We start from the raw sequence: 12974 nt of genomic DNA, 5'->3' as shown, positions 1-12974 counted from the left end.
CTGACCTTTGCTGGAGGTGTGGGGAGGAAAGTGGATCGCAAACACATATATTTTGGTCTTGTCCAAAAATACGCGAGTATTGGGAAGGAGTATCTGAAGTAATAGACAAAGTTATGAATAGACATGTCCAGCTATCGCCAGAATTGGTGCTCCTCTGGCTTCCTACTCCAGGCCTGTCTCCATCCAAATCAAGCTTACCTACCCATTTAATACAAGCCGCGAGGCTTCTAATTCCACAGAAATGGCTCAGTAAAGATCCACCCACACTCCCACACTGGGAAATGAAAGTAGACCAGATATGTAGAATGGAGGAGCTAGCTGGTTGGGAGGGCAGACGGCATGAGAAATATCTTAAAACCTGGTCTCCGTGGTTGACATATAGGAACCAGGGTACAGATCCTCAAGTGCGCTAAGATGTTATAGAAGTAATCTATACAGTTGCCTCATTATAATCTCAATCCATGATCACCAATTCAACAAGGGCTGTTAGAGCGTGTATAGACAAAGCATATATGAAAAGCATTTGAAACATGTGTGTCCAGGAGGGTCACCTCTGGGGGCCTCATTACCCCAGTTCTCTTCCAGTCCAGGTTGAGGGACTGTTGCCCCTTTTTCCTCCCCCCTGTGTCCCCCTTTTCTGGTTGGAACTTTTCCTCCTCCTACGGATGCTGGCGGTAGGAGTAAATAATAGTTCACTTCAGAAAACATAGTTAGTCTATTGTTTGCTGCCGTATATACCTCTTAATAAAGCTTGCCTACGCAAGATACAATTAGGCTATGGGGCAAGAAACTTCACAGGATCTGAGTTAGCCGTAAAATCGGTTGTATAACACTCATAATGTTAAATCTTATGGCGACATAATCCAATGCACATTATAATGGAATGCATGCTTTACTCCTAGTTAAGTACGCTATAAATGTGATGCCTTTGTCTTGTATGACAAAATGTGAAAATTGGAATGTTCCGATATTGTTTCTACCCTGCTACTTTTTCAATAAAAAGAAATTTGACAAAGAATATAAATCTACTGTAATACTGCCTCCTATGTACAAGAATATAACTACTATAATACTGCCTCCTATGTACAAGAATATAACTACTATAATACTGCTCCTATGTACAAGAATATAACTACTATAATACTGCTCCTATGTACAAGAATATAACTACTATAATACTGCCTCCTGTGTACAAAAATATAACTACTATAATACTGTCTCCTATGTACAAGAATATAACTACTATAATACTGCCTCCTATGTACAAGAATATAACTACTATAATACGGCTCCTATGTACAAGAATATAACTACTATAATACTGCCTCCTATGTACAAGAATATAACTACTATAATACTGCCTCCTATGTACAAGAATATAACTACTATAATACTGCTCCTATGTACAAGAATATAACTACTATAATACTGCTCCTATGTACAAGAATATAACTACTATAATACTGCCTCCTGTGTACAAAAATATAACTACTATAATACGGCTCCTATGTACAAGAATATAACTACTATAATACTGCCTCCTATGTACAAGAATATAACTACTATAATACTGCCTCCTATGTACAAGAATATAACTACTATAATACTGTCTCCTATGTACAATAATATAACTACTATAATACTGCTCCTATGTACAAGAATATAACTACTATAATACTGCCTCCTATGTACAAGAATATAACTACTATAATACTGCCTCCTATGTACAAGAATGTAACTACTATAATACTGCCTCCTATGTACAAGAATATAACTACTATAATACTGCCTCCTATGTACAAGAATATAACTACAATACTATCTCCTATGTACAATAATATAACTACTATAATACTGCTCCTATGTACAAGAATATAACTACTATAATACTGCCTCCTATGTACAAGAATATAACTACTATAATACTGCCTCCTATGTACAAGAATATAACTACTATAATACTGTCTCCTATGTACAATAATATAACTACTATAATACTGCTCCTATGTACAAGAATATAACTACTATAATACTGCCTCCTATGTACAAGAATATAACTACTATAATACTGCCTCCTATGTACAAGAATATAACTACTATAATACTGCCTCCTATGTACAAGAATATAACTACTATAATACTGCTCCTATGTATAAGAATATAACTACTATAATATTGCTCCTATGTACAATAATATAACTACTATAATACTGCCTCCTATATACAAGAATATAACTACTATAATACTGCTCCTATATACAAGAATATAACTACTATAATACTGCCTCCTATGTACAAGAATATAACTACTATAATACTGCCTGCTATATACAAGAATATAACTACTATAATACTGCCTCCTATGTACAAGAATATAACTACTATAATACTGCCTCCTATGTACAAGAATATAACTACTATAATACTGCCTGCTATATACAAGAATATAACTACTATAATACTGCCTCCTATGTACAAGAATATAACTACTATAATACTGCTCCTATGTATAAGAATATAACTACTATAATACTGCTCATATGTACAAGAATATAACTACTATAATACTGCTCCTATATACAAGAATATAACTACTATAATACTGCCTCCTATGTACAAGAATATAACTACTATAATACGGCTCCTATGTACAAGAATATAACTACTATAATACTGCCTCCTATGTACAAGAATATAACTACTATAATACTGCCTCCTATGTACAAGAATATAACTACTATAATACTGCTCCTATGTATAAGAATATAACTACTATAATATTGCTCCTATGTACAATAATATAACTACTATAATACTGCCTCCTATATACAAGAATATAACTACTATAATACTGCTCCTATATACAAGAATATAACTACTATAATACTGCCTCCTATGTACAAGAATATAACTACTATAATACTGCCTGCTATATACAAGAATATAACTACTATAATACTGCCTCCTATGTACAAGAATATAACTACTATAATACTGCCTGCTATATACAAGAATATAACTACTATAATCCTGCCTCCTATGTACAAGAATATAACTACTATAATACTGCTCCTATGTACAAGAATATAACTACTATAATACTGCCTCCTATGTACAAGAATATAACTACTATAATACTGCTCCTATGTACAAGAATATAACTACTATAATACGGCTCCTATGTACAAGAATATAACTACTATAATACTGCCTCCTATGTACAAGAATATAACTACTATAATACTGCCTCCTATGTACAAGAATATAACTACTATAATACTGCTCCTATGTATAAGAATATAACTACTATAATATTGCTCCTATGTACAATAATATAACTACTATAATACTGCCTCCTATATACAAGAATATAACTACTATAATACTGCTCCTATATACAAGAATATAACTACTATAATACTGCCTCCTATGTACAAGAATATAACTACTATAATACTGCCTGCTATGTACAAGAATATAACTACTATAATACTGCCTCCTATGTACAAGAATATAACTACTATAATACTGCTCCTATGTATAAGAATATAACTACTATAATACTGCCTCCTATGTACAAGAATATAACTACTATAATACTGCTCCTATATACAAGAATATACCTACTATAATACTGCTCCTATGTACAAGAATATAACTACAATAATACTGCCTGCTATATACAAGAATATAACTACTATAATACTGCTCCTATGTACAAGAATATAACTACTATAATACTGCTCCTATGTACAAGAATATAACTACTATAATACTGCTCCTATGTACAAGAATATAACTACTATAATACTGCTCCTGTGTACAAGAATATAACTACTATAATACTGCTCCTATGTACAGGAATATAACTACTATAATACTGCTCCTATGTACAAGAATATAACTACTATAATACTGCTCCTATATACAAGAATATAACTACTATAATACTGCTCCTATATACAAGAATATAACTACTATAATACTGCCCCCTATGTACAAGAATATAACTACTATAATACTGCCCCTATGTACAAGAATATAACTACTATAATACTGCTCCTATGTACAGGAATATAACTACTATAATACTGCCTCCTATGTACAAGAATATAACTACTATAATACTGCCTCCTATGTACAAGAATATAACTACTATAATACTGCTTCCTATGTACAAGAATATAACTACTATAATACTGCCTCCTATGTACAAGAATATAACTACTATAATACTGCTCCTATGTACAAGAATATAACTACTATAATACTACTCCTATGTACAAGAATATAACTACTATAATACTGCTCCTATGTACAAGAATATAACTATAATACTGCTCCTATGTACAAGAATATAACTACTATAATACTGCTCCTATGTACAAGAATATAACTACTATAATACTGCCTCCTATGTACAAGAATATAACTACTATAATACTGCCTCCTATGTACAAGAATATAACTACTATAATACTGCTCATATGTACAAGAATATAACTACTATAATACTGCCTCCTATGTACAAGAATATAACTACTATAATACTGCCCCTATGTACAAGAATATAACTACTATAGGGGGCGGAGTCTGACTGCCAACCTGAGCAGTCGCATGTAGGAGAGCTCCTCTCACTGCAACCCTGCAACCTGGTTAATTTCGCACTTTAACCCAGCAAGGCATGGGGAAAGTCGGCAGATACATCCCCCAAGACAAGACAGACTCCCCGAAACTGGATAAAGGGGTCCCAGAGATGGAGAAATATCTAAATAAGAAAGCCTCAGGCAGCAGGAGCAGCATGGCCAAGATGGCGCCGCTTACACCGGACGACTGGTCCCAGGAGTCAGAAGGAGCTTCAGGGATGATTCCTGACCTGGATGATGGGGCTCCGCTTCCAGGTACTGCCCCGATATCGAGGAAATTCCTTCAACAAGCCCTTTCCTCAGCCATCGCTCCTGTGCTCCAGGAGTTACAGGAGATTAAATCCGATGTTAAACAAATCGGACAGCGTGTGGAGACGCTGGAAGGCAATCAGGCTGCCTTACTCACATATGCCAACACTCTGGGGGATAATGCTGCGGCTTGTATGGCTTCCCTGGACTCCGCTTTCTCCCTAATCGAGGACCAGGAGAACCGCAGCAGGCGGAAGAATATTCGGCTGCGCGGTCTCCCTGAGCTGATACCGCATGAGGAGTTGCCAGAAGTAGCGGCCGCCATCTTTGCTGACCTTTTGGGGCCGGAGTACACAACTGAAATAGAAATTGAGCGAATCCACCGTTCGCTTAGGCCGAAACCAAAAGTAAATGAAAATCCTAGGGATATAGTGTGTGGCCTCTTAAAATATACCGATACAGCGGCAATACTAAGGGCAGCAAGGGATCGGAAAGAGCTCACATACAAAGACGCCAAGATCCTCATGTTCCAGGATTTGGCGCCAACAACGCTGAATAAGCGGAGGGCCCTCCGACCACTTACGGATCACCTGCGGCACATCAAAACCCCTTACAAGTGGCTGTTCCCCTTCGGCCTAACGTTCGCCATGGGAGACAGAAGATGCACCATTAGAGTCCCAGGAGACCTAGCAGCAGCGTGGGGATTGCTCCAGACCACACCTATGGACATACCATCATGGCTGCCCTCAGCGGAGACCGGGATCCCACTGCCAGAGTTACCGGGAGTTCAGAGGTGGAATAAAGCTGCATCAAGGAGGAAGACCGGTTCCAGGCCCCGGGACACTTGAGCACCTGTAGCTCTAAGGTTATATGATAATTTTTGTGTCGGTATTCATGGCAGGAGTTTCTCCTAATTTTCCATGGCAGGTTTGCAAGTAATGCCGGCTCTATGTTCTATGTTTTTTCTCTATGTTTTTCTTTTTTCTATATTATATAACATATTACTTCCATACAAGGCATGCAAGCTCAGTTGGAGCTGACATGTATGATATTTTATGTCTCCTATTTAATTTGGGTTATAACATACCATATAATGCATTTTGTATTGCACCAGGTCTGCAGGGTGAGCTGGCTATCCAGGATCTTCTCTAAAGATCTTGTGCTTTTCCCCCTGCATGCACCACATCAGGGCACTACTTGTGCAGCCCTGGTGCAAGCACACTAATGGTGGGGCATACACGCTGACCGCACTGCTCTTTAGGGGTGCGCTCGGATGTGTTAACCCTCACTTCTGTTATCTAGTCACAGTTCTGGGTTTTAAAAGGATTGTGCACTATGTTAGTGTTTTTTGTTACTTGAAATCTCTAGTGAAATGGCCGGTCAGGCTGCTTTATGCAGTTGTCTATAGATATGCACAATGTCTAAGTTAAAGTGTACCTCATTCAACGTTAGGGGCTTCAACACTCCCCAAAAAAGATCTCAAGTCTTGCGACTAATGAGAAAATCCCATTCTGATATTTGCTTTTTCCAGGAATTACATTTTAAAACCAAAAATATTCCTACCCTCCAGAAAAGTTATTATAATAATTGGTTTATTAGCACATTTGTTAAGGCCAAAAGAGGGGTGGGTATAGCCATCGCTAAGCGAATCCCTTTTAAAATGACAGACTCTCAGTCAGATCCGGAGGGCAGATATGTGTTCGTGAGGGGCTTCATTGGCACGCAGCGGATAACCTTAGCCAGTCTGTATAGCCCCAATAGGGGACAAAAGTTGTGGATTTCCCAAACCTTACAAAAGTTCAAAATTTTTGCTGAAGGAATTTGCCTGGTTGGGGGAGATCTAAACGTGCCTCTGAACCCCTTCGTGGACACATCAGATGGTTCCACGCAGCAAACACAGACGACTCTGGGCCACATAAACGCCCGTCTAGCAGAGGCAAAGTTAACAGATGCATGGCGCCTGGTACATCCAAATGGTAGAGACTATACCTTTTTTTCGGCGGCCCACAATGTTTATAAGAGACTGGACTATCTTTTAGTATCAAACACCTGTATAGATATGATAGAACAGGCAGATATAGATCCCATCACAATTTCGGATCACGCCCCGGTATCCATGGTGGTACATTTAGCCAGTTTACCCCCACAGAATAAACAGTGGAGACTGAATGAGACATTGCTAGATAAGAAGGAAGCAGTTGATTCACTGTCACAAGGGTTGTCGTGGTTTTTTGGGGAGAACTTGACACCAGGCATCTCTCAAGAGACTGTGTGGGAAACACACAAATCAGTAATGAGAGGAGAATTAATATCCTTAGGGAGTAGAGTTAAGAAAGAGAGACAACAATTGCTTCATTCTCTTCTTAAACAGATTGCTGATCTGGAGACTATACATAAGAGGTCGAAAGCCTTGAGGACACAGCAAGAACTTCTTCTCCTAAGAGCAAAACTGAAAGATCACCTCAATGCATGCCACGCCAGGGCATATCAGTATGCTCAATTTCGCTTTTTCTCTCACGGAGACAAAGGAACGAAGCTGATGGCTTCCCTCATTAAGCAGAGGAAAGACTCTATGTATATCTCCAGTATCAAGTCCACTGATGGTAAACAATTACACAGGACGGCAGACATAGCCAAAGAATTTCAAAAATTCTATCAAGAACTATACGGGTTGGATAACCAAACCTCCCAATCAGACACAACTGCGGACTCAGTAATAACCAACTTTCTACACCGCTTAAAATTACCCCGGCTTAGTAGTGAGGAAGGGAATTCATTGACGGTACCTGTCACTGATTTAGAAGTAATGAGGATACTGAAATCCATGCCCTTAGGAAAGTGCCCGGGTCCAGATGGATTTCCGGTGGGCTATTACAGAAAATTTGCAGACATTTTATGTCCACATCTCACAAATTGGTGCAATGCTCTTCTTACAGGGGGGCAGCTACACAGTCAATCCCTAGAAGCTACAGTAACTATTCTGCCTAAGCCTGGGAAGGACCCTACACTCTGCGGGAGTTACAGGCCCATTTCTCTCTTAAACGTTGATATTAAGGTCTGGGCTAAGCTCTTGGCTTCTCGCCTCAGCTCGTTCCTCCCTAAGCTAATACACCCTGACCAAGCTGGGTTTGTGCCAGGAAGAGAGGGGAACCATAACTCCTGCAGAGTAGTTACGGCCATTCAATGGGCAAAAAGACAAGGTCTCCCCCTGGTCTGTTTGAGCGTGGATGCGGAGAAGGCCTTTGACCGGGTGAATTGGAACTTCATGAAAGGGACGTTACACAGTTTTGGTATTCCAACACAATTTCAGGACGCGATTATGACCCTGTATACAAACCCGAGCGCTAAAATTAGAGTAAATGGGACTTTGTCGCCTCCGTTCCCTATTCACAACGGCACCCGACAAGGCTGTCCCCTATCTCCAGCTCTCTATATCTTGGTAATGGAAACTCTCCTTCAAGCCATCAGGATAAATCCTAATATCAGAGGGGTCAGGGCCAAAAATGACATGATTGAATACATCAATGTCGCCTATGCTGATGACCTTTTGGTGCTGATCTCCAACCCGGTCGAGGCCTTCCCGCATCTCCTCTCTCTGTTTGACTTATATGGTAAGATCTCCAACTATAAGGTAAATTACTCTAAATCTGAAGTTATGAACATATCAGCTTCCTCAAGAGATGTTCTCTCCCTTAAAACCACGACACCTTTTATCTGGCAATCCTCTCATGTCTCCTATTTAGGTATCAAAATCCCGTCAGACTTAGCGAATATTTTTCAGCTGAATTATAAACCCCTGTTATCAGAGATACAAAGCCAACTTGGCTCTCTCCGCATTCCTTTTGCTTCGTGGATGGGGAGGAAAAACTTGTTGAAAGCTTTTATACTGCCTAAAGTGCTATACGTCATGCAAATGTTACCTGTTCTCCTCCCTTCCTCATTTTTCACACAGATACGCAGACTATTTTCTAACTTTCTGTGGGGAGGAAAGGGTGCTAGGATTTCACATGCCAGACTGATTTTACGGAAGAATCAAGGGGGATTTGCCTTACCGGATGTTCAGCTTTACTATAAGGCTATTCATCTCAGAAGATGGATGCAGCTCCATGTACCTAGCTGCTCAACAGTCGGTAATGAGCTAGAACTGTTTCAGCTATCTCAGTCTCAGAGGGCTGCGTTATGGGGCTTGAACTCAACTTCGTTGCATACACATATACTACTCAGGGGCACAGGTCGGGTGGTCATGCAACTCAATAGGGGCCAGGATTTACTGCGCAATCCCTCTTCAGTCATGCCCGCAGAACTGATCCCCTATTCAGTTAGGCCGACAGCAACACACATTCCTCCTGGGTGGGGCTCCCTGAGAGACTTCACAACAAAAGAATTTCTAGAAAATGCCTTAGGCAACTTACCAGATGAGCACACTCTCAGGAATACTGTAAAGTCTTGCAACTTCTTAGACGTTGCGGATTTTAGATCTGTTGGTAGGGCCCTAGTGGATAAAAAAATTCAGGATCTAGAACAAACTTGGTTTGAAAAGATTATTTCTTCCAATTCACCTCACAAGAGATTAATCTCATTGCTCTATCTGGCACTGAATATGCCGAGACCCAATGTCCGCCCGCAGTTTCTGAAAACGTGGGAGACTGAGTTGAACAGAACCTTCTCTGAAACAGATGTCCTTAGGCTATATGCGCATTCACATGGCTTCTCCAGATGCGTCAAGGTGCAAGAGCACTCCTTTAAAGTACTAACCCAATGGTACATGACGCCCAAACAGATGTTCTCAAGAGGGTTGTGTTCTACGGACCGGTGTTGGAGGTGCAACTCAGAAGAGGGCAACCTCTCACATATTCTATGGTATTGCACAGGGATAAGACCATTCTGGGATGATATCTCTAATGCTCTGAAATCAATTTTCCATACTGATATAACATTAACACCCGACCTGGTCCTTTTGTGGCTACCTACGAAAGTATTTTCCCCATCTAGAGGTTGCCTTGCCACCCAACTAATTCAGGCAGCAAGGCTGCTAATCCCCCAGAGATGGCTCAGCACTGAACCCCCTACCATTTCTCATTGGATACATAAGGTTGATCTCATCCAACGCCTAGAGGAACTAGCTAGTTGGGAATCTAGAACTCATGAAAAGCATGCTAAGATGTGGAGTCCATGGTTGCAATTTAGGGCGTCAACACTAACAATAGTCTAATAAAGGTCTATTGACCCAGACAGAGCTTGTTATACTGCATACCTGACTTAACGCCACAGAATGACCTATATACATGAACAACTAGAGATGTGTTTTGCTTTGTTTTGTTTTCGTTATTATTGTTTAGATAGGTTCTTGAGGTCGGTTGCCTCAATTTCAGGGGTCTTTGTAGACATCATACAAATAGCACTTGCACTTTATAAAATCTCATGCAATGTGTAGTATCACAATAGAGTAATACAGGTACTATCTGACCACATACTAAAGGTTAGAATGAGGATATATATATGTCAGACAGGTGGTTTATGTTATGCTCACATTTGGATTGTAGACCTAACAAGAGGATGTGCCTATCCTCAGAGGTGGTGTATACTGTATATCTTTATACCTTTATGTATGAAATGTCAACTTGATATTTTTTGATCTTGACCTTTTTCAATAAAAAGATAATTGACAAGAATATAACTACTATAATACTGCCTCCTATGTACAAGAATATAACTACTATAATACTGTCTCCTGTGTACAAGAATATAACTACTATAATACTGCCTCCTATGTACAAGAATATAACTACTATAATACTGCTCCTATGTACAAGAATATAACTACTATAATACTGCCTCCTATGTACATGAATATAACTACTATAATACTGTCTCCTGTGTACAAGAATATAACTACTATAATACTGCCTCCTATGTACAAGAATATAACTACTATAATACTGCCTCCTATGTACAAGAATATAACTACTATAATACTGCCCTCCGTAGAATAGAATTCTTCTTTACCTATAATCCCAGCTACCCCCCTCCTCTCTTTACGGCATATTACTATGACATCAGGCGGTCAGTATTTCTCATGTATATGATGACGATGTGTCTTCCTCAGGACAAGAACAAGTTGATGGATGCTCTGAAGCACGCCTCCAACATGCTGGGAGAACTCCGCACCTCCATGCTGTCCCCGAAGAGTTACTATGAGCTTTGTATCCTTGCAGATTATTCTCAGATGTGTTTTGTTGGTTTGTCTCCTAGGGTTACGTTTGGCGGCTGCATCAGAGTGAAGGTGGAGTACCCCCTCCCCCTCCATATTCTTTTTAACCTCTTCCTTTCCTCTCTGTTCTTTCCAGTTTGTTTGTTTTCAGCCATGCTTTGTCTGAGATCCCTCTCCACCCGCAGCGACACTTTGTTGACAACTCTTCATTGCTGATTTGCAGGTAATTGTAGGTGTCGAGCCGTGCGCCTTGATTGCCGTTGGGTCCATCATGGTCATCAGCTTGAAAACCGCAAAACCGCCCTCACTTCTTCAGTTGTTACGTCCAGGGCATCAGTCGGTGATGGCGTGTTACATTATTTCATCCATGTAGCCTGGGGCCCTCAGGATGTGGCGGCTTCTGCTTCGTTGTAGAGGTCGGGGTTGCATCTTTCATACCCCCAGTGTGAGAGATGCCTGCACAGCGCCCGTGTATCGGTAGTGGCTGTGCTTGGTATTGCAGTTTTATTCTTTTGAATGGGACTGAGCTGCCCAGAGGCCACGTGGGCGATTGATATGACGCCAATGGCCGAGGAAGAGGTTGTTGCACTCGGCGCCTTCCGTTACCAGCTATCCCCTGACAACATGGTGTCCCTATCGTGACAGAATCGAGCAGGGGAGATATGCCACCACCACAAGTGTCTGTAACTTTTCATGGAGATCACGTGCACACTTAGCCAAGCCGAGTATGCATGTGTGGAGGAATATATGTTGGCTTGGTGAGTATTTGACCACAGCTGTCTCTTTTGACACTCTCCATACACTTGTATGCACCGCTTGGTGGAGGGCATTTGTTTTGTGACCGAGTAGAGGGGAATAGATAGCTCTGAGAACAAAAGGTTTGGGGCACAATCCAATTTTCTCCGCTGTTTCAGTCCGGAGGTCCCCCGATGCCCATTAGATGTTAGACCGGTCCCGCGAAAATTGGGTTTGGCCTATACTTGCATGGCCAGCTGAGTTTACCTGCAGCACCCCCACAGGGGAAATAAAGCATTGCACCATAGCTGTCCAAATCATTGGATTGTCTGTGCGATTCAGGAAAGGAGAGGTTCTCCACCGCGAGAGGCGCAGCAGAGGAAACCTGTGCTGAGATGAACGTCTTTGGGGGTCCGAGCCTTGACACGTCTCTGATCCAACAGAAGTTTTTTGACCAAAGTAATTGTACTGTACCTGAAATGTGAGGACCTTAACATGCCCCACCACAGACATGGCCATCTCCGACGAGCTCCATTACCTGGAGGTGTATCTGACGGACGAGTTTGCCAAAGGCAGGAAAGTAGCCGACCTATACGAACTGGTCCAGTATGCCGGGAACATAATCCCCAGGCTGTGAGTATGACTCCCATCATGTTTCCTGTCCTATCACATTGCCTGAGGGTGTCATTCAGCATTGGCGGCCCGTGTCTTGGCTCCCAGAACCCATCTGAGGTCCCCCGTCTATAGGTGGATCTGCACTATCCAGATTCCAGTCTGACTTGTGCTTTCTCTCCCAGTTATCTGCTGATCACCGTTGGCGTCGTCTATGTGAAATCCTTTTCCCAGTCAAGGAAAGACATCCTGAAGGATATGGTGGAGATGTGTCGCGGGGTCCAGCATCCACTAAGAGGGCTGTTTCTACGTAATTACCTCCTGCAGTGCACCCGGAATATCCTCCCGGACGAAGGAGAACCAGTCCAGTAATGAGAATCTTAATTATAACAGTAACTGTGTTCTTAAAGGGGTTTTCCCATCCTATAAAGTGATGGTATGTTATGATTGGTGAGGGTCCAACCTCTGGGACCCCCACCGATCCTGAGACTAAGGGGGGACATATCGCTGGTGTTAGTGCT

The 12974-nt window shown here is 41.0% G+C and overlaps 1 protein-coding gene across 1 annotated transcript in view; it reads left to right on the top strand.

Moving 5' to 3' along the window:
* VPS35 (VPS35 retromer complex component) overlaps positions 1 to 12974 on the top strand; it is a 65236-nt gene that overhangs the window by 10505 nt on the left and 41757 nt on the right. Inside the window, exons 3-5 of the mRNA XM_040409064.1 lie at positions 11002 to 11098; positions 12351 to 12474; positions 12639 to 12821. Coding sequence (XP_040264998.1) covers positions 11002 to 11098; positions 12351 to 12474; positions 12639 to 12821 — 404 coding nt within the window. The remainder of the gene's footprint in view (positions 1 to 11001; positions 11099 to 12350; positions 12475 to 12638; positions 12822 to 12974) is intronic.

The sequence above is a fragment of the Bufo bufo genome, chromosome 10, assembly GCF_905171765.1.
Source record: "Bufo bufo chromosome 10, aBufBuf1.1, whole genome shotgun sequence".
Lineage (NCBI taxonomy): Eukaryota > Metazoa > Chordata > Amphibia > Anura > Bufonidae > Bufo > Bufo bufo.
This window is presented reverse-complemented; position numbering and strand designations above follow the sequence as displayed.